This window comes from Danio aesculapii, chromosome 10 (assembly GCF_903798145.1).
Source record: "Danio aesculapii chromosome 10, fDanAes4.1, whole genome shotgun sequence".
NCBI classification, from domain to species: Eukaryota; Metazoa; Chordata; class Actinopteri; order Cypriniformes; family Danionidae; genus Danio; species Danio aesculapii.
Genome location: NC_079444.1, coordinates 19,618,264 through 19,645,004, shown reverse-complemented (window position 1 = coordinate 19,645,004; position 26,741 = coordinate 19,618,264). Strand labels below are relative to the sequence as shown.

Genomic DNA, 26,741 nt, shown 5'->3' with positions numbered 1-26,741 from the left:
ATTCTTGTGGTTTTAAATAAATAAATAGGTAATCTGCCAAATGCTAGTTTGAAGATATTGACAGTCGTGTAGAAAACTGTTTGAACAGATTTTTTAAAGTGTGTGGGTAATCATATCAGATGGCTGATCTTGACAAATGTAGAATAAATAAGTAAAAGATTTTCATGCAAGAAATGTTTCACCTGTAAACATGCAATGCAGGATTAAATGATACATTAATTTTATTAAATACTATGCCTGTAATTAAAAGATTATATTGTTATGACAGGCCCGTAGCCAGCCTGGTGAAAAGAGTGGTTCTTTTTTTCTCAAAAAGTGGACCTATTTGCAGCGATGCACCTTATTTTCTATTTAATTATGAGATTTAAATCTGAATGTAGGTGACATTTTAAGCACCATTTTTAGCTGAATTAGCTTATCGGATGGTCATCATAACCACACTTTTTGATGTACCAAAAATATTTCCTAAATATTTAGAATAAAGAACTATGACAAATATGTGTTTTTAAAATAGAAATGTTTTACATTATACATCATTACAAAAAAGTTTTCAAATTAAAAACTGCAGCCTAGTGTAATTTATGAAGCTAACAGCCTGGCCAGCACATTCAACTTTCCTCAGTCAGAGTTTAGCCATTTGAATAATACAAAACTGAAACATAATAATAATAATAATTTAGAGCTTCACAATTTTTCTAGCCTCTCTTGTAAAAGTGCTTCACACTTTTTATTGGTTGTTTTCTTCCAAGAATAAGGTCCAAGATTTAATTAAAGTAACTTGTCAAGTGTTTTCTGTTTAAAAACATCACTATAGTGAGAGATGACTACTTATGTCAGACGTTTTCTTGCACACCTAGATGTTAAACTCTTGAAAAATAATTGTTTTCATTGGCCAAAACTGATTAACTGAAGTCACACCAGGATTTAACTTGGTCCTACAGCCTTTTTCGATTGGGTTATTTTCACTTTTTATGATGGCATAGCAGTCAAGACAGGACAAATGAGCCACGTATGGGACAAATTCTGGACTTTTGTCAGTGATGGGTGGGCCTTCCGAACCACCCGATTTCCCCCTTTCCCCTCACCCTTCGGCTACAGGCTTGAATGAATTCATAGGCAACATGTCACAATTATTGTATAGTTTTGTTAAAGGTAAAGGTCTGTTTTTTATAAACATTGAATACTACCTCCCACACACAGAAAATGGGCCTCTCATCCTCAAAGTTATCTCATAAAAAGCATTCAGGCAGGTGAGAACTGCCCCACGTGTTTGTTTTGCTTTGGTGAAATCGACTAAACCCTTTGTTTTCAATAATGCATTTTTTAAATAAATTTTAGCAATATTAGGCTTGAAGGTCATGATGAGCTTATAGACTATAATAGATACACTTACAGGTGGTGCTGCACACTAGTTTGTTACCTGGACAACCTGCTAATCATTTAATGCAGGCTAATTAATCAATATCTAAAGCATTGTTTTCAATTCACTCATTATGGCTATTTTATTGGGGAAAACGGGCTTGAGATGATCAACACAACGGAAATCAATAACAGCGCGAGATCTGACTGAACGAACACAAAACAAACACAATAAATCCAGAATACTGTCAGATATGGTCAGTGTTCTACTGTAATAAAATAGGTCTCCGTTCAAAAACACAATCTCTGCCGCCATTTTATGGCCGCCAGACCGTGATTTGCTCAGATTTGATCTATTTAGGCCTATAATATCGTTGGATTCAATTACCCGTTTTCGCGGATTTGCTGATTTAGTCCAGTTCGGCATCTACAGGGCTACATCTAATCAAACATATAACTAAAGTCCTAAATTCAAGTGTTTGTTCTCCATATAGGCTACCTTCAGAAATGAACAAGACAACAGCATGTCTAAAATAAACATTTTAATGGTAATTTAATTTTATGAAAAATAGTAAACAAAGCATTCACAGGTGTAGACACATTTAGTATTTATGTAAATAATTGAGATATAAACGAATGTTTCCAATGAAACTTCAAAATCTGATTATCTTAAGTTTTCATGCAGTTATGACAGTCATACAAAAGGCTGAATATCATATTTAAATCCAAAGAATATAAAAGTTTTACGAAATGCTTAAATAATGATAGACCTGCTTTACAAATAACAGCTGTTAACTCAATACAACATCGCAAACTTGGCAAATTAATTCCGTTTACTTTCTGCCGGAAGTGGAATCATATCCGAGCGGAACTGTGAAACAGCAACACACAGCAATGGAAACGTGTGAAGGTAAAACATGCACGTTTAAAAAAATCAGGCCTATTTACAGCAGTAAAAAAATAAATAAATGTCTATTTGTCTTTAGTTGAAGTGGAAGCGGTGTTTCTGGCGGCACAGTTGTCATCTTGTCCACAGTCTCCATCCTCACACTCACACTGACGCTGCTGAGGAGAAAACATTGCTTTATTTATTTATTTTTATTTAACAAAACACTAACAATGGGTTTTCTACAGCATTGTGAGTATTAAGAAATCGCTATTGTATCTGGTATCTTATAAGTTAGAAACTTGTTCAATGTTAATTTTGTCATTTTGAAAGTTAATTAAAAACACCTGAGGATGAGCTCAAGTCAACACTTCAGGGAGAACAAAAACATAATTATAAACTTCTGCCGTTTAGAGCATTAACGAAAATCGTGTAATAGATTTTAGATATGAATCAAAACATCAGTAATAATTGTAAACAAGACCTTGATGCCGGTTCTGCGCATGTGCTCTGACAGCTCTGCCATCTGCTCTTTATTCTGAGTCTCCACAGCGGCCTCATGTGGCAACTGACACGCAAAACAATCAAAGAAACAAAAAATCTGATCATTAGTTTCTATGATCTTTTCAGCAGCTTTAAAATCTTATATTATTTTAAAACTGTAAAACATAACTATATAAAATGTATATATATTAATATTATTAATTAAGTTACCGGATTAAAAAACATATACCAAAATATTATATGCAACTTTATGATAATATGAAACTTTATGCCAAAATGAAATCCAGATTTCATTCTACAATTTTAGATCCATATAGATAAAAAATTGTACATATATTTTATTTATATATTCTTTTCATATAATTAATTATAAATATTATAATTGTATTATCATGTTTAATGTATTATTCTGTTTGGCTGTTGTATAAATGAATGAATATATATCTTAAATATAATTAAATTATTATTAATAAATATATTATAACAGATTATATTATAATTGAACCATCACGTTACAAGTGACAGGTGTTTAAAAAAACATTTATAAAACGAATCTCATTACAAATATGTTAAATAATAAATCATACAAAATATTCTAAAAAGTACACATTATAAAATATTATGGAATAAAATATTATGTGTAAATGTGTGTATTACGCTCACCAGGACGAGCGGGGCTCTGAAGAGGAAGCTGAAGGGGTAGTTAAGCAGGTTAAGGCAGGTGGTTGAGTAAATGTCTGCATACCGCAGTAACTGACTGGCGAACAGTGTTTTAGTGGAGCCACAGCGCAACAAACTGCCCATCTTCCCATAACACAGATCCATGCCGTACGTCACCATCTGCACAAACAATAACACAGCATTAATATGATCAATGATAAGATACCTGACAATACTCAGTTTCTCTGGATTTACACCGAAATTTTATTAAGACAACACAATGTCAAGGATTTAAATGAGAATGCTATTTAGACTGTCATTATTTAAATAAACTGAACCACATACTGACTTTCTACTCAAACACACACCTCATAAATCCAAGAAAGTGAGAATTATCCAGAGGTTTGTATAGCTGTAGATCAAATATATCCCAGGCTCACCTTTATCCTGGTCTGAATCGCACTGATATCTGGACACTCTTGACTTCCACTGTCCAAATGCCTGATGGGCAAGAGGGAAGTGAACATTCATGAAGCGTTAAAAGATAGCAGGAAACAGACTTTTCCCCTTATTGAAACATTCTCGAATGTTTTGTTTCCACCTACCGTGATGATGCATATATAATAGCCTAATATATAGGCTTATATATATATATATATATATATATATATATATATATATATATATATATATATATATAAAACAGTATATAAACTATTGTTAAACTGAATGATATGTTAGTGGTTGTCTTCTGTAAATAAATAAAAAAGCAAAAAAGTACAGTGCGTGCATAATCTCATCAAATGTTTGATATAGCAACCACGAAATAAGTCCTTTTAATTTAGTATATACTCATTAATAAGTGATGTATAATTTGTAACAAAATTTCTAAGTAAACAAATAGCTTGTATTATTAAGCAGGTCTCATTTTACATGTAAAAAGCGCCAAAAAGGAGATAGTTCACACTGAAAAGTCCCAAAAAATTACTAGAAGGATGCCCACTGGGATGAAATACTACAGAAATGTAATGTTTTAGGTGTAACTCCTCACTGGGCCAGCAGTAGGACAGAAAACAGGATATTAACCTCTTAAGGCCCAAACCTAACTAGAATAAAATAAGTATCATCTTTTGATACGATGTACTTTTAGAGAAAAATGATGTCCATATTTGTGAACTCGTGGTCCGAATTTACATAAAACACTTTTTCCTGAATGTTTTTACTGCATATTTAACATAGAATTTTTTTTAACTTGCTTATGACTATCAGAGAGTAAAAACTACATTTTTCCCATTTTATACAGTTAAAAATAGTGTTTGGGTCGTTTCATATGCTGCAAAACAGTTGCAAGATGACACCGTATGTCTGTAACAAAATAACAAACATTTAAAGTATTTTAAATAGCCACTTAAGAGCTAAAATGTGCTGTCCATGTATGTGGACACTCAAGCCCGAGGAGGTTAAAAATATGAAGCAAATTTGAAGTCTTTGCGCAGATTTTGAAGTCCTCTGTCGCCATCTATCGATCATGTCATGTACTGCACCTGCTGCTGATCAGTTTCTGACTATAATTGATTGATACTTACTGATACAACTCTGCGAGGAAGATGTCGAGGTGTTTTAGCTCCTCAAACATACCTATAAAAGACAAATAAGAGCGTGTTTTCAACCCAAAATCTTTCAAACCACCAGTCAATTAACAAAACTGAGCGTGTTTACATTCGCCAATAAACTGACAGGCTAACTCACAATCTTACTGAAATAACCCGTTAGCTACTGTACATTCAAACCAATAATATGCAAATGCAAGTAACCTGCATTTACATGACGTTATTAATGAATTAGTAGTGAAGTCAAAACATAATATCTTAAGTATTTCATTTATCTCATGGGCAAAACATAAGAGTTTCTACATGTTAGCATTATAGCTCAGCCTACTATGGTCATCTAAAAATGCTGAATTTTGATTGTAGCACTTCTACTTCAGTTGCATGAGATCAAAGCATTCATTCATTTTATCTGAAGAAAAATGGTTGAAGAAAGTGTCAATTTTATCTTTGATTACTGCAAACTATGTGCTCCTTGAATGCGTTTATATCTATAATAAAGAAGTGCTCACATTTCATGCATGCGCACTGAATTCACATGATAAACCGGCAGAAATCAGGTTAATTCTTTTACATCCTTGGTGAAATTAGTGTAAGGGGCTAAATTGTAGCTGTGACTGTCAGTTTCTGACATTTTTGACCTTTCTCAGAAAAAGGAAAACCAAACTTAGGCTATAGCATAGCATTCACATGACAGGATTTACAAATTAAATATTGGCCTGCACATAAATAAATATTATATAACAATAAATATTATTAACCTTCTTCCAAACCCCTTTGAGTTTCTTTTTGTTTTTGTTGTTGAATGTAGAAAACTGGTAGTCTTTGACAGTAGAAAAAATACTATGGAAGTCAATAGCTATCAGTTTTCAACATTCATCAAACTATCCTCTTTTATGTTCAACAATGTAAAAAAGGAGTCAAACTGGTTTGGAAAGAGAGGATAGTGAGTAAATGATGATAGGAATTGTCAGTTTTGGCTGAACTATCCCTTTATTGATATTTGGGTTAATGTTGTGCATGTAAACACACTCACTGGATTTGTCTGCCCACACATGCAGCTCTTTCACGAGCTCAGGAACCACGAGGAACGTCTTCCAGCCCTGCCTCTTCTTGGACTTCAGGATGTCCCCAAAAATGTGATCGCCCACATAGAGGATGTCTTTGCCCTTTACATCCAGCAAATCGCAGACTAGATCAGAAGATCCTGAGGAAGGGGTTGAACAGGGATAAAGTAAAAGCAGTGGCTTCATGTGAGATGATGATGATGAGAGGGATGTTGGGTTTTACCTCCAGAATACACCGTCCCATGCTGGAGGTCTCCGGTGTATGTGCCGATTCGCAACTTCCCAGTGTCCTGGAGGAGAAAGAGCAAGAGCAGTCCAGGCTTTCTTTCATGATATCGAACTGACTGATTAACATTAATGAAAATATACAGAATGTATATCATCTAAGATGTTTATATACAGTATAGCTTATATATATATATATATATATATATATATATATATATATATATATATATATATATATATATATATATATATATATATATATATATATATATATATATATGCTGCAAATCAAAAAAGGCTGTTTTGATTTTAAGAAACTAAGTAAAAAAATATAATCTTGTGGGACATTAAAGCACTATAATTTATATAAATATTTTGTCATTTGTTCTGTGATGCAGAGCAGAATTTTCAGGATAAGGTCACGCTTTCCTGACAATATATATGTAATATGAATATATGAAATAATCTGATAGTTTCCTGCTCAGTAATCAAATATTAAAATCGATATTAAGACGGGAGATAGGGAACAGATGCCAAATATTACAAAAGGAAAGTGATCATGGTGGGGATTTCAGAGTCATCTTAAAACACTGGAAAACTCCCAAAATTCCAGAGTTAAAAGAATGGGTCAATATAATGACTAAACAGCTTCGTATGAATGTTTACTTTACAAATGACATAATAAGGACAAAGCAGGGGTCTCTGTATGTTATCCCAGTGTGGGAAGACTTTTGGCCTTCTGTGACGATGTCTTGTAACACAATTTAAGATTACTCACCAGGCTATCTTTATATTATTGTACTTTTGTCGATAGTAACCACTGTATACATCATGGCTTTACATTCAGTAGGCCTACCAGTGATCGTTTGTAATATATGTTTATATTATTTTGTCATGAACCAGAAGAAAACAATAAAAAAAACTTGAATTAAAAAAAAAAAAATCGATATTAAGACCAGTTTCGATGCTTTAAGGGATTGTTCACCCCCCAAAAATTAAATGTACTCATTCTTAATTGGTTCAATAGCTCTATGAGTTTCTTTATTCTGTCCAACATGAAATTAGATATTTTAAAAATGTTAAAAAAAACTTGTAAGCAATGACTTGTATAGTAGGAAAAACAAACTATGGAAGTCAATGGTTACAGGTTTCCAACATTTTCCACGAGTTTCTAACTAAATAACTTTTGTGTTCAGCAGAAAAAATAACTTTTTTTTCTTATATTTCTTATGTGTCAATTATATTTAGTGTATATTTATATATACTTTGGTGACATGGTGACGCATTTGGTGCGCGCTAAGTGAAGAGCGGGGAGCAGGTATGAAGATGGTTGCGTGTTGGGTTCGGTGCGCATGGGGACTGAACCAAAAAGCTAGCCGGACTGGGTGGGTGGAATTCCGGGCGTTTTCCGGGAGACAGAACAATACGGGAGATGGGCGGGAGATTGGTCTGAAATACTGGAGACTCCTGGGAAAAACGGGAGTGTTGGCAGGTATGTCTCCCCGTGTTGGCATGGGTTTCCTCTGGGTGCACCGGTTTCTCCCACAAGTCCAAATATGTGCGCTATAGGTGAATTGGGTAAGCTAAATTGCCTGTAGTGTATGTGTGCATGTCCTGGTTCTCCAGGTTGGGGGTTGAGCGTTGGGCTAACGACCCACCTTATAAAAACTAGATGTTACGAAACCCCAACATGGTGCGCCTAAATATCAACTTTGATATAAATCATTTAAATCTATATTTACTTTGTTGAAATCTTAATTCTGTGACTTTTTCTTGATTCATTTATGAACATTAATTTCCCAAAAACTGTGAAATTCTGCCAAGAAAATATCTAGATTTAATGTTAATGGTTAAAAACTTGACAAATGAACTAAAACATAATGATTAAAAAGGGTGCTGGCAAAGATAAAGATTTCAAATGACAATTAATTAGTATTTTGGGCTCCAATATGATCTTTAAATAGAGACTTTCAATATCAACAAATGATTAATGATGTAAATATGCCTGACAGGATTTTGTTTGTTCATTTGTTTAATGCTTGACCACATGCTCTTCTGCATCTCTGACCTGTGTATATTTTTTGTCCAGCACACTTCACTTCTAACTGACTCACTGTGTCCACTTGGCGTAAAACTGTCCCTCCAGCGAAGAACAAGGGCTTCCTCGTATCCACAACCACCAGGTCAAAGTAAGAGCGCCACGACTTCTTCATGCCCTGGAAAACAACAGTGTTAATATCTTTCTTTGCGCAATCAAAAATGCTCACAAGCAAGACTTCAGTTCTGTCAGTTCATGTTTCTCACCTTAGAGCCCGTCGCCGAATCCAGTAAGTATTTCATGATAGCCTAATTTGAGAAAAGATGGGATGCAGTGTGAATATTAATGACAGTGTGTAATGATCTGCAGGCTGTCGGATGGTGGTTTAAATAATTTCTGTAGGTCTGGCGGTCTCTTCTTACCTCGGTGTAATTGAAGTCGCTGTTGGTGGCCAGGAACACTTTAGCGACCTCTTTGATGCGGCTCAGTAACACAGGAATACGAGGCTAAACCAGAGCAAATGCAGGTGAATGAGGGTTTGGGACATTCAAATCTGTTATATCAGCAGCGGTGGATGAAGTAAAAACAAATTGACTACTTCATAACATCTTCATGAAGCATAACGTCTTCAGTCAAAGTACTAAAGCTGATAACTCAAGTATTAAAAACAAAATGTATTTAGTTCATTTATTTAGCAAGAATTTTCTTGACCAAACTTTTCATACACTGATAACCATTCTGATACTTAATAACGACTCAAATGTCCAAATGATTAAAGCACCCCTATTACGGGTTTTTGAAAACGAGCTTCCATGCAGTGTATAACACAGCACTAAGTGTATGAAACCATCCGGCTGATGTTTAAATCTGAAAGTGCACCGTGTTTAAAACTATTGATTCTTTAGCGAAGTAGTCGTGAGTCGAATAAATGAATTGTGTTGGATTCGAATCTTTTGCCTGAACGTGTCGACGTCGATACGGTGCATCACCAAATATGTAGTAGTGCATCCAGTAAAACATGAACGCGCCTTTCCCTTCAGACACAACATGACATGAAGACGACGATCACTGACAGATGGAGATTCGGCTGCAGGGAATAAACGGTTAAACTTTATTTTCACAACAACACCACAGTATAGCCAACCTAGTGCTGTGTTTGTTCCTGTCATTTTTCTGATATTAGATATAATAACCTACGCTGCGACGCGGGACTTGTCGGCTATTTGCTATTAAAGCAGCAGCAGAGACTACTATGTCTGGGGCTTTGTCAGTAACTGTTACAGTTCATGGACCAGTTTCTTCTTCCTCCGGATCATAACATGTAAGTGTGATTAATATTGTTTCCTCGTTCTCTGTAGTTTGCAAAATATGTATTTAAGAGTGTGTTGTAACTTGTAATGACTTATTTATTATAGATCAGTGCTTGTATTGTATCCCCCTTAGGTTAAATCTGTATGGGGCTATTCACATATTGTGCCCAAAACCACGTTGAAAACGTGACACATGCTTCTTCCTTTACTGATTTAAATGTCTTTCTGAGCTGGCGATCCTCTGCTGTTGGTCTTTGCTATGGCCACCATCAGCTGTTCCTACAGACGCACGGCTTAGTCAATTTTCAAATAGTTAAACATTTGCCACTGAGTGGATCGATACTGAGTGTGTTGTTGTTATTACTTAGGGTTAAGAGTAGAGTAATATGCTGGTGTTTAACTGCATTGCTTTAATGCACTCCTGCATTGGGCTCGCTCATGCTCTGTGTGCTACTTCATAACTGTAGGAGCCTATGCTGATGTGAATGTATTTTCGGCTGTCACCACTTGGGGGCAGTATGTGCACATAGGGTTTTTAAGTCTGTGTTTCTTGCATAAGGGAAGAAGGCTTGAGGGAGGGAACGCGTACAGTTTTTACCACACACACACACACACACACACACACACACACACACTCTCTTTAGGACGCTAAGGGATTCACCATTATTAACTGCAAGTATGAATTTCCATTAAGCTAAATAAAGTGAATTTAAACTTGAATCGGAAGCTTGACTGGACATGGGTTGTGTGCGTAAGCTTTGAGATGACAAGCCTTCGGCATTTAACTGATGATACAATAACCGTGTTGGGCATTCGCTGAACGCAGTCAACCAATCACAACAGACTGGGCCATTGAACAAATCACAGCAGATTAGCATCACGCAAAGGAGGGGTTTGGGAACAATTGAATCGCTGAACGAATCATATGGGAGTCGTTGGGATAATTAAATTAAAATAAATGCATATTATAAGACAATGAAAGTGTTTTTTGACCTTGCATGCATATCAGACTGTTGTTGGAGACCCCCAAAAACAAAATAAGATTTTTTATAATGCAAAATAGGGGCTTTTAAAAAAAAAATAATGTCCTACTGAAGTATTTTATATGTGGGCTTTAACAGTAGATTGGTTTAACAGCCAACAGACAGTTGTGCCTTAAATACAGTAATAATCCTAAATCCAGAAGCATTAGTGACTCATTTTGTTCCACCAGCACTCAAACACCTTTTTTCCACTCATTTTGAAATTCATTTAATCTGTAAAATCATTTACTGGAGACTTGCGAATGAATCATCTGATGATGTGAATCAGATCATTTGGGTCAGAGAATCATTAACTTAAGTCATTAAGTCATTCGCTCTGACTAGATCATGTGAATCTGTGATGTAAAAATGGGAACACGGAGCCACTGTGAACAGATTTTTTTCTTTGGCAATCTGAGAACAAATATAGTTGTTACTTACATCTTTAATGACGTACTTGTCCAGGTTTTTCAGTGTCCGTTCCTTCAGTGTCCCCTGAATAACAAAAACAGCACTGTAGTGAGCCTGTGCCTCATGGAGTTATGAACTCTTGAATATTTACCAATAAACATCTGTCAGAATATGTCTGCTTCCATATTGTGTAGGTGAAAATACAGTATTATAAACAGAGCAGTATGTCTGAAGTCAGGATATTCATAAAACATGGGTTGAAAGCCAGATGACCAACTACTTCTGACAGGACTCTGAAAGGCTTATGCTAGAGGTCACTTTACTGTCCCATGAGGATTTATGAATGGCAGTGATCTGATGCAGAAGACACACGAAGGTCACTATCAAGATTACAGAAATGGGGTAAAATAGGAGACATCTCCAAATTAAATGTACAACAGTGAAACAGTAAAGCTGATTAAACTTTTCCTTGAGTCCTGTTGCAGCCAGAGAGATTTTTCAGGCCATATTTAAAGAAAGTGAAAGATCTGCTCATCAAACAGAATGTGTCACAGAAAATGTATTTGTATTTGTGACAGGGGTCACGTGGAGGAGACAGAATGTCTGGAGCTTTGAGAGATTAGAGAATTGATGATATGTATCGCTCTGTACATGGTAGGATTTTAGATTCGGATTTGAGTTAGAGATATATGGACAGATACAAAGACAATGTTGCCTAGAGTACTGAATATGCAACAATGACAGGAGTTTTACCCCAATGACCCTGCAGAGGTCAGCAATGACCACAGCACCATCCCTCCTCTTGTGAGTGGGTCATTTAAAAAACCAGAGTCAACTAAAACAAGCTCACAGTCACGTACAGCTCATTCATCTGTGATCTGCTCACCCGTTTCACAGCATTTTTACAAGGAGACTTTAAATAGCTGCCTGTTTTAATTGTACGTGCTGACAAATGATGATCTGTTGCTTATTCTGATCAATTATTCTGCCATTTCATAGTGTTTAAAAGTTTGAACAGGATTTTTAATCACTGGTAAACGGTCAGTTATTATAATAAACGTTCTGGTTGCAACTTGGTGTTGTCTATGACTCTGAACATTAGCTTATAATCACAGTGTTTTATTTAATATATGCATTTATGTTGACATTTCTACTCAGTATCAGCTTCAGTGGTTAGTGAAAAAAAACGCTGTGTTCTGTTATAGTTATATTTCTATCTCTATTATATTTTCACTGTTGAGCAGATATGGTTAAATCATCATGATTTGATTAAAAATCAAGGCAAATATGTGACGATTCAAATCGATTTCGGATATTAAATAATCACGATTCATGTTTTGAACTGCAGGAAACATCATGTTTACTGCAATATTGTTTAACATATAATATCAGCAAACAAATCATTTTCACTCAGGGCCACTTCAGAATTATGGCTGGCCTACGATGAAAGAATCAATGACCAGTTCTGCAGCACAGCTTCAGGAGTAATGGCACAGTGTCAGGAGTTAAACACTCATGTTCACAGTCTGTAATAAAGTCTGCTCAAAGTTCAGTATTACAATACTATTCTGCAAGATCCTCGGACTTGCTTAGTTAAAAAACAAACAGAACTTGTGAAGAAATCTGACGACTTCTAGTAAATTTATGTTCATATTTAAAGATTTCTTTGTCAGAAAGCAATATTTTAAAGCTGTGCAGGTTTTAATTAATTTACATTGATAATAGTTTGGTATTGCTGTAGTTCTCTGTGCAGCGGCTCATGTTTTATCATCATTTTGTAGTTAGTTGTTAATCCCATTGTAAAAAATATATTTAAATGAGCAGTTTTTCTGTATTTTGTGCTTCTTGTTTGATTTTTTTTATTTTTCCCTGTTTATTTTGTGCATTTGAATTGTATTTTGGGACCTTAACCTTTCTTCCAACAACTTTTAACCACAAAAAGTTCCAATAAAAGTGACGTTTTAATAGTTTAAAGTGATATGTTGTCACTTTACAGTACAAAAACCTTGTAATAAACTGTTATTTTACAGATTTATTTCTCTTTACATTATTTCTTATCCATTATATTATTTGAAACTACTAAAATGTCCATAAAAGTCATTTTGTTAAACTGTAGAGTCGACACAGCAGAGATCAACATCCCATAAATTCACAATCATAAATGAACAGAAAACGCTTGTAAATCACAAAATTTAAAAAAAAAGTTCATTAACAGATGTTTTTACAGCAGTGTTTCCCAACCCTGTTCCTGGAGGCACACCAACAGTACATATTTTGTATGTCTCCTTTATCTAACCCATTCGTGTCAGGTTGTGGAGTCTCTTCTAATGTTCTGATGAGTTGATTCAGGTGTGTTTGATTAGGGAGAGGTTGAAAATGTGGACTGTTGGTGTGCCTTCAGGAACAGGGTTGGGAAACACTGTTTTACAGGACATTTTTCATCATTGCATCTTGTCATTATCGGGGATTTTGGTTGTAATTGTGTGTGTTAAAAGATGTTTTTTTTCTTGGATGATGAATGTGGTTGTCAGCCAGATCAGACTCTAACATAGTCTTCCGATGATTATTGAATTGCGGAGTCAAAGACTAGATGAGAACTTGAGACTAGATGAGACTAGATAAAACTAAAATAAAACCCTTATTCAATAGCGCCCATGCTCATTGTCTCAATATAATTCTTATCAATGCATGGAACAAAAGTAAAATTTTAAATATTTCAACATCAAAAACTAATGTAACATTAGTGATAATCTCTCATTAAAACACCCCATAAATGGCATCTAATACTTTTGGGACAGTGACAGGTAAAACATCAATGTCCAGTATTACAATTAATACAGTGTGGAAAGTCCATTGAAAAAGCCCTGAAATTAATCTGTCACAGTTCAACATCTGCTGTAATTCAGGTTATACTATCTTCATGCACACACAAACCACAGTTAACATGATCCATAACACTGTAGGTAATCTCAGCTGTGCATATATTTTGTGCCATATTGCAATGTTACAAGTGTGATATTAATACTATTTACTGTATATTTGCTTTCTTTGAGTATTATATGAGTTGTAGCTGTGTTATATTAAAAGGTCTCTCTTCATTCCTTGGGGTACTGAAATATCCAGCATCCCAAATATACAGTTGTTAGAGATCAGTTGATCATGAGCAGATGATATGTTCTGTTTATAATAAATGTCTTTTGCCTTAATATTCAAGGAGATTCTGATAGGCTGTTGATGATCTGAATTTGATGATTCTGAACATTATCCTTCCTGCTTTTTCATTATAGATGTATCTTGAACGTTATAGCCAGAATTGTGATAGTACTGTGTGATTAATAAGATACATAAGACTACAAGTTTAATAAGTTGACATAAAGGTGTAGATGGTTATATTTACAGTGTCGTGAAGATGATCCATGGCATCCCGCACGTCCTGAAACATGCTTCTGTGTGACATGAACAAGTCACCATGTTTAAACCCCTTCGGCCAACTATAAGAGAGAGAAACAGTGAGGAGAGGGACTTCATATAGGGTTATAAATACACAGAGTTTTGCTGTGAAGCCTATTAACCAAATTAAGGAAGTCTAAATTATCAACGTGATTAAAACTTGCTGAAGAAATTATCATACAAAATGTATTACATGCCTACAGTAGCCTGATTGCTAGATTTGACTCTTTTTAGCAAGTATGGTCATGCTTTACAATAAGGTTCGTTAGTTAATGTTAATTAATGCATTTACGAACATGAACAAACAATGAACAATACATTTACTACAGTATTTGTTCATGTTAGTTAACATTAGTAAATGAAAATACAGTTGTTCATTGTTAGTTCATGTTAACTCACGGTGCATTAACTAATGTTAACAAGCATGGTCTTGGATGTTAATAATGCATTAGTAAATCCTCAATTATGATTAATAAATGCTGTACAAGTATTGTTCATGATTAGTTCATGTTAGTAAAGGCATTAACTAAGAAACCTTATTGTAAAGTGTTACCGCAAGTAAAAAGAAAACATTCTGGTTGAGGTTTACATGCCATTTTGCTGTTTTATATCTAATTATAACTATTATCTAACTATATATCTAACTATAACTATAACTATTAAATATTGTTAATATTGTTTCTAGATTTTTTTCTGGAATGAAACTGTTTGCTCGGTTTGCTTGATTATCCAAGAACACACATTTGTTCACATCTCAAATAGGAAATATTACACCATGTTGGATGTTTTACATAATTTATAATATTTTTGATGACTTTTTTGGGCAATATAACTAAATATACAACTAAATTATATTACACTGTAAAAAATCCAAGAACTTTTAACCTTGAAACGCTCTAAAAAGTTACTTTTATTAACATTTTGAATAGTTTAAAGTGAAATATTGTCTGGGTTGTATATTACTATGGTACAAAAACCTTGTAATAAACTGAGAGTACATTTCCAGTTACTTTACAGACTTATTTCTCTATATATTATTTCTTATACAGCCACTTCTGTCACAACACATCAGGTAAGACTTTTAAATGAAATATAGGTACATAAATTCAGAAACAAATCATCCATCAATCAATAAACACATAATAAAAGAAATAAAATAATATTTAAGTATTACAAAACAAATTAATTAATCGACTTTATATTGGGCTTTATATTATTACTAAAATGTCAACAAAAGTCACTTTGTTAAACTGTAGAGTTGAATTTTCAACAAATGTTGACAGAGCAGAGATCAGTGTCCCATAATGCAATTCACAACTGTAAATAAATGGAAAACGTGTGAATTACAAAATATAGATACTGTTGATTAACATATATCTTTTTACTGTGTATAAAAAAAGTTTGACAAATGTTTAATGCATATTTTTAACAGTGGAGATTTTAGAGATCGAAAAGATAGAGCAGAGATAGGGGAAGGGTTATCAAATGACCTCGAGCTAGGAATCGAACTCAGGTCGCTGTGAACACCTTTGTGCTATGTGTCGACGCACTAACCACAAGGTTATTGGCGCCAACATATTTCATAGATTTAAAGGAAAAAATGTATTGTTTAATAATTAAAAACACACAGATATTCATTTTTTTATTTTACATAATTTAAAATTTAACTTTAGTAGTTCATGCTATAGGGTGTAGCTTTAAAAGTAGGTTTTTTAGGGAACCGTATATAACAGGGCTATTCAATTGGCAGCCCGCGGGCCACATGCAACCCAGAATCAACCTCCGAGCAGCCCAGCCTGTGGTTCCGCCCATAGATAATAAATTAATATATATTATTCATTAATTGTTTTTTAATATATTATATTAATATAAATAGAAAGTATTTATTATGTCTATGGTCCCGCCAAAAACGCAAATTCCTACGTAAATTACGTAGCCTGCAACACGCAAACAATGCGGAGCACGGTTCACTCGGGCTCAGGCGCGGTACACTTGTAGGGTGCAAAGCGTAAACTGAAGACGAGACGTGACTTTTAAGGGCCTGTTTCATATAAATTTAATAATCATTCTTACTGTTTAATGAACGCAAACTGTCGTAGATTATTAAAGATGCAAACCCCTCACTGCACCACAGCTGCACCTTTAGCAAACCTTCTAATTCTGGCAGTATGAGGATTTTATGATTGTTTATGAACGTCAAAAGTGGCTGATCTGTTCGGCGAATATTTGACTGTGTGTCACTGCATCCTAAACCACTAAAATGATATAACGATATAAAGAAAGCTTGACTGCTGAACGAGAGCGCTACTTAAACTGAACAGCGCATCATCAATAATGTAAGCGTGCTTAGGCCCGAATGCAACGTGAGTGCGGGCCGTCGGGGGAGACGGGAGGGGGGACAAGCGTGCTTCAGCCCAGTTCAAGGCAACTGTACATCGTGCGAGTACGCCCTCAGACTCTGTTAATTCAGCTCTTTTTGTATGCACTGTTTGCTCTGCAAACTGACCAAAGTTAAAAGAGAAACAACGAATAAACCTTATGTTTTTCAATAAATTTGTTTGTGTTGGTTTTAAAATTTGTCCATATGAGCTGCTTTGCCGCTAAAATGACTGGCCCAGCTAACCTTCTTGGTTTGACAATCTGGCCCAGCTAAATTTGTAATTGAATAGCCCTGGTATATAAAATAATTTGCTCACTTCTTGTATCTGGTGCTTTTGGTGTAGAAGTCAACCAGGCAGGCGTAAAGATAGGTCTCTGAGAAAAGAATCAGCACAAATACATGTTAACAGATTGATCATCAGTTGACCATATAAATGTGTCACAATTATTGTACCTGAGAGGTTGAAGAGCGTGTTGAGGACGTAAAATCGGTCAGTGTCGTCCCTCTGGATGAACTTGTTTGGATAATACTCATCCACCTGTTCACTGCAGACACACACACACACACACCCCTTCAGGAGAAGTTCAGCAAAGAAATACGCTTCTTTGTTTTGATCATTTTGTTATTGAATTAGAGTCAGCGATGGTTCTACATTGAGCAAATGATCAAAAGGTTAAAAATTAATGACTTTTTTTGTTCATATTTAGCAAGGGTGCCAGTATTAGTGGACTGTATATTACACACATGGAAAATCTTGTAAACAGTAACAGTCGGTAAGTGAATTGCCCAGTTAATATGTCACAGCAGTCAGTGTCACAGAGAGGGATCGCTAACAACCAGCAGCCCAAACAACTGATCCCCCTGCTAAATAAAACCAGGCTCACAGTACCCTGTGGCGAGGCAGCGCCTGATGAAACACCCTTCATTATGCTGTCTTGTATGAGAGCACACTCCTGATGTTGATCCATGCTTCTTTAATAAATCTTGAAACATGCAGAGGTCAGTGTTTACACTTGTCCTCTTCAAAAACTCTTATTTTGGTCTTCAATACAAGGAAATCAACAATATACAGTAGTGTTAACTAAACAAATATATACCACTAGTGCCAGGTCTGGGATATAAATAACCCACAACAAATTTATTACATCATCTTTGTCAGATAATTGAGCAGTCAATTTAACACAGAAATGTAATAAGGGCTGAACCTTTGTTTAATGCCGTTGTTCATCCTTTTCACGAAATCAAACTAATTTTTAAAATGAAATAGAGAAAGTGGTTGGTTATGTGCAATTAAGAAACACATTTTTTGAAAGTCTTCCAGGCTTACCAAAGTTTTATTTTTATAATTGAAAACATATAATAAAACATTGGGCAATAACATTTTTCTATATATATACAAACTAAAAATATACACTAAAAAGAGATTTTTTAATTCTGATCAAACCTTTTACTCACGATTACTCCAGTCATCTGAGTCACATGATCTTTTAGAAATTATTCAAATATGTTGATTTGCTGTCTGGTTCTTGAATCTGATTGGCTGATAGCTGTGCGATGTTCACCCTTAACTCTTGTGTATTACTCCGCCCACATACAGCGACAAACAGAGGACACTCTACAGTTTGACAAATATTGCAGCTGTTGTTCAACATAATGTACTTTTAAGGCTTTTTAGGCGATAATGTAGTTGCTTAGATTGAAACTATGCAGTTTATATATAAGGATAGTGCCTATTTTATAATATATATAATTATGGAGATTCAGAGCATCGGCTGCCATCAGATTGTCTGGGCAGACCAAAGAAAGTGATGGGCTGTTTCTCAATATGCGCTCTTCAGCGGTCTTGTGTCCTCGTGTTCTCGTGTAACGTCATCATCAACTGTCAAAGTTCAGTTCCAATACTCAAGACCGCAAGAACAGAGGACACGTGAAACTTCTCGGATCTGTTCTTGATATCAAGAAGGATGCATGGATGCAGACTTGAGCATTGAACTCGCTCTAGAAGTCCCAGAAGTCGACTGGAGGTGTAAAGCGCAGAATTTTATATAGGTTTATTATTAAAGTTCAGAGATAGAACTTATTTATATCAGGAGTTTCCCTAAATAAAACAGTGAAAGTAAACATGACCATGAAAATCTTAATAAAGAAATAAACACATTAAGGGTGTTTATTTGCTGAAATGAGTTTTAAAATCAGTTTTATTAATATTGTGCAACGTATATTTGTAAAGTCTTTATGCAGAGTATATATATTAAAAAGGGAAAAACAATAAATCATTGTATGAATGCTGTAATGTTTAAATAATTTCCCATTAAAAAAAACGCGCGGAGGTCACGTGACCATCAGGAGGAACACAGCATCTCATTTTTCACAGGATGCATTCTCTGTCCTCGCGGTCTCCTGAGTTCGTTCTTCCGGGAAAGAAAAAAAAAAAAAAGTTCGTTCTTCCGGGGTCACCTGGCAAGACCTGATAAGTCCGTTCTCTGCGTTCTTGGAATTGAGAAACAGCCATGGTTGATGTTCCACCGCAAGATGGCAGCAGAGACCATATAATGAGGCCTTAGAGGTAGACAAACAGCTTTTTCAACTACAGCCGAGCAAATCATTTTAAATCAGGCAAGTGACATTCTGAGTTGATCTCTCTTTTGTATTTTGTAGTGCTGTATTTATTCCACAGAAACTGGTAGTGTTTGGTTTGCTTTGCCTTTTTTAGGATTAATTATTGTGATCTCCTGATTGCAACAGAAAAACACTGGGAAATCTCTGTAGATTGATGCCATTTCATGCCGTTCAGTCTTATAATCTTAAAATGTGAGCAAAAATGACCTGTTTTGCCATCACTTTAGACAGTATGAGTTAGCAATAGTTTCTGCTGTTCTGACAGTCAGCTGCAGATCTGTATGAACGGCAGAAGAACGTAGTTTTTCTTACAAAAGGGTTTTTGAGACTCTCTGTGTTTGATTTTCTTTTTTTATACACACGATTATGCCGTCAAACTGTTGTAAAAATGCAATATAACACTCATAGCAGTGCGATATGGCAGTATATCTCAGCCTGCGGCCTCGAGCCAACGCACACCCCCAAAGTGCCAGTAGCCTTTGATTAGCATGTTATGAAGCACAAAGGACCACAGTTTCAGCTAAAAATCTTCTTGAATGTTCAGCTGAAAAACCTGGTGTTTCTTCATCTATTTTTAACTGTTCTCAACTCTGTCATTCCTTCATGTTGGGTTTATTGGCTTTCAACCTGCCTTTCTTTATCATTTCAGCCTCACGCAGCATTTTCTACTTTGCTGGATTCTTCTGTTGTCAGAGGAAAGTTCAGAGGGCATTTGTGAGCAAACTCTGCCTCAATACACCATTGACTGGCACCACAATGAATCTTCACTCACCCTCTCAGGTACTCGAAGCCGTGAGTGCAGACCAGGATGTTTCCATTGGAGTCTATTTTCAACAGGTTACCGTATGTGGTGTCATAAACCAGACCTCTGAGGAGAAATAGAGAAAGCGAGAGAATGATTGAGAGAATGAGAGTCTGGGAGCATTAAAAATATGGCCCTCTGAGGAGCTGAAACAAGAGTTTATATTTATATTTCCCCCCTGCTGTATCACTGAGCAGTGAGTTTAACTGTCTGTGTTTGATATTCAGACTGTATTAATAATGACCTCTGGTGAACTTCTTTTTTATGAGACTCCCGAGGCCGATGTAATAGCAGGACACTTTTTTTTGAATGGTTACAGACACAGTCTCTCATAAAGGATTTACAGTAGGACTACAGATGTCCAGAATGAAAATGAAGTGATTTTGTCATTTTTTTCACCTGTATTAAAGGGACAATTCACCCAAGAATGAAATCTAAAGAATTCTAGTTGATGGCGCTCACTGAATTCCAGAGTCTTTTTTTTCTACTATGGAAGTCAATGGGTGCCATTGACTTCTTACAAATATCTTTTGTGTTCAATAAAAAAAAGAAACTTAAGGTTGTAAAACCACATGATGAAGAGCAAATGATGTGGTCATTTCAATTTTTGGGTGAATTATTCCTTTAAGAAGTGTTTTTGTTAATCTACTTTTGTTAATCTAACCTTTTGAACTTCAAGAGGCTGTTGAAAAAACATTCAATCTGACTGCTTTTGTAATATCAAATATGCTTCAAGACAGTTTCCTGCAGCAGCCAATTTTAGGCTCTAAAAACCTAACTAACCTTAACCTAAACCTAACCTTAACATTACCATTAAGTTATATAATGTTATTTTTGAATGTTAGTAGAATGTCGATTTTTCTTGGCGATGCATTAAAGATGCAGTAGGTGATTGTCTTCACAAACATGTTTTGTTGTGCTGGTTGAAAGTCTCTTCACATTCCAACAGTAATTATTAAAGTAAATGATCTAAATGTATTTATATGTATTTTTATATTCTGGATAAGGCTAAAAATGTTTGTCCAATTAATATTTGTAGATTGTGTTGTTACTAATGGGTTATATGCACAGAAGTGTTGTTCAGCCACTGAAATCTTCCTGCGAAAGATTGATGTGACTATTTTCAGTTTCATAAGGGACCTTTTACAGCCTCGATAATGTAGATTTTTATTTAGTTTAACAACAAAACACTAGTAAATAGCGCTATTCCGCCTACCCTGCTTTACTGAGGTGAAGTTGGCTTTATATTCACATTGGTTCATTTTTGAACAATGACAACCTGTGACGCACTCCCTATATTGTTTACCGCTACTCTGAATATTCGCTCTGAAATAGTATGTAAGTATGGCTTAGTAATAAGTCTGATTCCTGCAACCCACCGACCAACCACTAAGCATACAGTAGTCACTTTAGGACAAAGAGTGTGAGAGAGTCAGACCAGCGATCCTTGCATGCATGAAATATTAAACTTTATGACAAGTTTTGCATGCTACACAACTGAAAATGTGCTAGATATAATACAGTTTTCGTTGGGGATTGCAGTATTATAAAGTACTGTAAAGTTTTTTTCAACTGGCAATTGACATGATCTAGTGGGTTGTCTACTGTCATCTTTAAGGTGCGTGTTTGTGATTTCAGGAGGCATGGCTTTAGAGAGGGGTCTGGATACAGACCTGGTGCAGTGCAATCTGAGCTGCATACAATGCTTTTTAACACCACCCTTAACCCTACCATCACAGTGACATCACTCACTCCATTGAGTGCATTGTGTCTGACATTGCATCGCAGCTTGCATCATAAAGGCTGCATCCAGATACTATTGTGACTTTGGACGGCAGGGGTGGGACTGTGTTTCAAAGATATTATGCTAACAGTTAGCATTTTGGCAGATCACCTACTGCACCTTTAAGATTATTAATATTCAGTTATAATAATGTTAATCAAAACACTGTCGTAATGTTTCAGTCTCATGTCATATAAATTCTCTCAGAACAATATTTAATGTTATTAGAACTTTCCAATTCATATTATATGAATCTTCTAAGAACTTTTTTCATTAAGCGAACATTCATCAAGGACAATTAACGTCCCAAAGGCATTAAGTTGTTCTATAAATATTACTAGAATGTTCCAAAAACATTATTTTCATAATCTTAATAAAATAATTCCTTACAAAAAGATAAAAACTGTAAAACAACGTTTAAGAATTCATCGCAGTCTGTTTAAAATTGGGCATTTTCTTCCCTTTTATGAAGAACAATTTTCAATAAAATTACAAAAAAAGTGAGGGGCAACATCAACTCTAGTATCACACCATGAATGATATGTGTGCATGTAAACAGTGAATGCATCAATGCCACACAGAGCAGTCCTCAAAAGCCTTTACCATGAGCTCACTGTACACCCAAAATAGCCAAATCCAAACCCATTATAGGAGTAACACTTACCGTGTAGGGAAAGTGGAGTCGTATGTATATCCCAGCAGCTCGTGCGGATATCCAATGGACACGAGCCTGTCCCTGAGCAGCTCAAAGCCCAGACTCTCATACTCTGGAGATTTATAAACTGCAGAGAACAGGAGAGCTGATGAGAGCCAAGCACTTCACACACACGTTGACAACCTGTCCCGAAGGCACTGAAAACGGCCTCACCTGCCAGAGTGTAATCCATGTCAAAGCCATAGCACTTGATGTTTTCAAGCGTCAGACTCCGGTTCACAAACACCCTGAGGGGAAAGACAGGAGAGGTTATTATCTTTCTGTTTGATGGTATGATCGATTTGACACACTTTTATCTGCAATAACTTACACTTTGGGACAAACATAGCACCTGCCAATGGCTAGTAACTTAAAAAAATCTAAGAGACAATTAAATATCGCCAGCTACAAATCTGTATGTGCATTATTTTATATAATAAATAAATAAATAAACACAAAATAAACTGGCAGAATTAAATGATCATAATCATATTTAAAATTGTATTATTTGGTTTGTTTAGTCATTAAAATGAAAGAAATCAATAATGGCACTAATACTAACGAATTGTATTTTTGAAGTATTTCATGATAATATTTTTATTTACATAATTATTATTATTAAGTTAATTCATGCCAGCAATTAAAAATGTGCTTATAATCAATGTTAAACATGCATGCTAAACATGCTAGCAGCATCCTAATTGACTGTTGCTCACTTCTCTCAATAAAAACCTTCAAAACTTTTCAAAAGTGATTTTAGCATATAGAATTTTATGTTGCAAACTATTTAGCCCCAATCTAATTTAATTATGATTTACAATATTTAGCCCATAAGTGCTAATATGTTTATCATTATAGCTCATTCTTGGTGTAAACAGTCTTATAAACTTTATCCTCGTCAACTCAGATTTGTACTCAAACTTGCTTAGTGCTAATTTTAACCCCTGATAACAATTAATTAGGTTACTTCAGCGATGTTTTTGACTTTGCTCTATCAGCTGAACTGCAAGAACATGTTTTACCGCCAAAAAAGCAATCATTTTCATACAGTTTGTATTGAAATGTGCATCACTTATCGGACGCTCCTATATATCAGGTCAGCCCAGTTTAGGTCTGTTCTTATCAGGTCTCTGGCATATGACATCAGTCCAGCTGGTTTGATGTCACTGCGGCGTGAATACAACTGGCACTCTTTCTGCGTGCCAATATTTCTATGCAAAGCAGTAATGTTTTTATATTTAGGGTGGAATGTATTGGCTAAGCAAACTAAAAATAGTAGGATAATGCAACATGATCAAAGTTAAAGTTAAAGGATAGTGTACCCAAAATGCACTCACTGTTTACTCACCCACAAGTGGTTCCAAACCTTTACACGTTTATGATTCTGATAAACACTAAAGAATATATTTTGAAAAAACCTGAAAACATAGCTCCATAGCAGGACAATGGTTACAGATCTCTTTAAAATAAATTATTTTACAGATGAAAGAAACTAATGAAGGTTTGAAACAATTAAAAGGTGAATAAATTCTGACAAAGTTGTGACTTTTGGGTGAGCTATCCCCTTAAGAACTGGTTTAATGTTTCATATAACTGTAATTATCTGCCATTAACTAGTCAGATGTTTGCATTGTAGTTTTTTCAAACATCTACCTTTTTAGCATTATTATTTAACATACTTGCTTTGGAATGACATGATTAAATGATGACACGAGTCTCATTTTAATCCCCCCCTTTAAATCTGTGTACTAAAACCTTAATGATTGTGGAAAGCTGTTAATTATCTATAATAACTAAATGACTTTTCATCTATGAATAACTATTCAAACTATTCAGAGAGAACCGAAACAATCAGTCTGTTTTCTTTTAATAGATAAGAGCACTAGCAAACAAACAAGAGCATTCCAATGAACTAATCAATACATCAATACATCTAAATTTAACTTATAAACTACTCATTAAAAGTGATATTTCTCAGAAATTAGAGTAATTATACATTAGTATATAATTAAAAATCAATCAATCAAAAAATATATATATAATAAAACAAATAAATACAGTATACACTCTAAAAACACTGTAGGTTTAAAAATAATCATTTAAATGTAATTCAAAAAATCAAGCTAGTGGTTTGGTTTGTCAATATTTGACTCGACGTTGGTTTACAACATCATCCTAGCATTTTTATTATTAGGAGTTGATAAGAAAATGTTCTCAATAGATTATTTCTTATTGAATCAATTAAGTTAGTTACTTAATAGTAAATTATATATCACTACAAATAATCATAATCCAAACCCCAATCCAACAATAATCACAATAAATGCCTAACTAATTCTGAGTTCTTGTTAAAACCCAGCTTTGGGGCTGAAATAGTAAACTTTTTGTATTTGTTCAATCATAAATGTCTCAACATATGTAATTAAAAAGTAATTCATTAATAGCATGTCTTTTTTAGCATACGTCTCATTATATTTCTTGTTTTTTTACTTTATTTTTATACTTATTTTTATGATTTATTGTTATTAAATAACAAAGAAATCCCCAAAATATACTCTTAAAAATTGCTGGTTTGTATTATCCCAATGCTGGGTCAAATGTGGACAAATCCAACAGCTATAATGACATTTAAATTTAATTGGAGAAATGAACAACATTAGTGTTGTTTAAATTTGACAAAACGTTGGGTTTTGACAACCCAGAATTTTTTGGAGGTTAACCCAATAGTAAAATACGATTATGTGTTACTCACAGTAAAAATACAGCAACACTTTTTAAGTTGAATCAAATAAGGCTTTTAAGTCAACTGAAATGACATGACATTAAACAGCAGGTCTGAAATGGTTTAAGTTAAAACATAGTTATTTTGATGTGTTAAATAAATAAAAAGGCATGTTGTCATGACGATATACAACATTATATTACAGTGTACTTATACTTAGGGTAATTAAACAAATAACTAATTAATTAACAGCAACCATGTAGTATTAAGCTATGTCCCAAATTGCTTTAAATGCTTATTTAGGTCTTGTTTTACTCTGGTAATTTGTTTATACACTTTAATAAACTTTTTATTAAATTTTATACTGGTAATTAATAAACAATTAAGATTAAATTCAAACAATTTATTGACCCTTAAATAAAAAATATTAATAAATAGAGCACAACAAAGATTCGATGTCAAACTCTATAGGCCTATATATATATATATATATATATATATATAGGCCTATATAGTTAGACATCGAATTGTTGTGCTCTATTTATTAATATTTTTTATTTTTTAGGGTCAATAAATTGTTTCTTGCTTTGATTTATTTATAATTGTAACTAGTTAGAATTTAGTCTTAATTGTTTATTTCCCAAAATAAGACGTAGGCTACAATTTTTTAAATTATTTATAATTATTATTTTAATGTATTTTAGCCAATATTCTCTGAAGTACTGGTATACAGTGTGAATGAGGCAGTCCATGTACAGTAGGCTATATAAAATTACACTGTGATAAACAGAGGCTCATTTCTCTTTAGTTTAATAAACTTTGATAAGAAGACGTTTCTGGAAAAGGGCAAATGCGAAGTGATTACCCATTTCATCTAAGGCTAACCGTCACGAAGTTTTAGCTTAATAAAAATAACTTAAATAAAAACACAAATAAGCACAACACACATATGAATAACAACAAACGGGTAAATGTTTGCTGAAGCTCCACATGTGTGAATGTACCTGTTCTTACCTGTGCTGGAGCTCTTTTTTGGTGATGCGCGGCTCCATCGCGTGTGCCCGGTGCGTCTACTCGCTCCCGCTGCCCAAATATCAACACAATCTGAAGAGGTCACGAAACTCCCCTTTGCGCTTTAAATCGTGCCATCATGTTGACATCACTAGAGTGAATTTTCCTGAGGTTTGGCTGGTAAACAG

At 34.6% G+C, this 26,741-nt stretch overlaps 1 protein-coding gene across 2 annotated transcripts; it reads right to left on the bottom strand.

The window, feature by feature from the left end:
- Nucleotides 1-1,888: 1,888 nt before the first annotated feature.
- nt5c2l1 (5'-nucleotidase, cytosolic II, like 1) lies at nucleotides 1,889-26,718 on the bottom strand. 2 transcript variants are annotated; one of them, XM_056466649.1, is made up of 18 exons: nucleotides 26,557-26,718; nucleotides 22,995-23,068; nucleotides 22,791-22,908; nucleotides 20,314-20,409; nucleotides 17,376-17,467; nucleotides 17,239-17,296; nucleotides 14,490-14,583; nucleotides 11,123-11,176; nucleotides 8,772-8,855; nucleotides 8,616-8,657; nucleotides 8,426-8,527; nucleotides 6,307-6,373; nucleotides 6,053-6,223; nucleotides 4,996-5,047; nucleotides 3,850-3,910; nucleotides 3,413-3,589; nucleotides 2,730-2,813; nucleotides 1,889-2,421 (listed from the first exon to the last, which is right to left on the bottom strand). In XM_056466649.1, exons 1-18 carry the CDS (start codon nucleotides 26,592-26,594, stop codon nucleotides 2,332-2,334), a joined length of 1,554 nt encoding a protein of 517 aa, XP_056322624.1. In that variant the 5' UTR covers nucleotides 26,595-26,718; the 3' UTR covers nucleotides 1,889-2,331. The 2 variants fall into 2 exon arrangements, with proteins under 2 accessions (XP_056322624.1, XP_056322623.1); XM_056466648.1 differs by having other exon boundaries at nucleotides 1,889-2,424; nucleotides 26,557-26,717.
- Nucleotides 26,719-26,741: the final 23 nt, after the last annotated feature.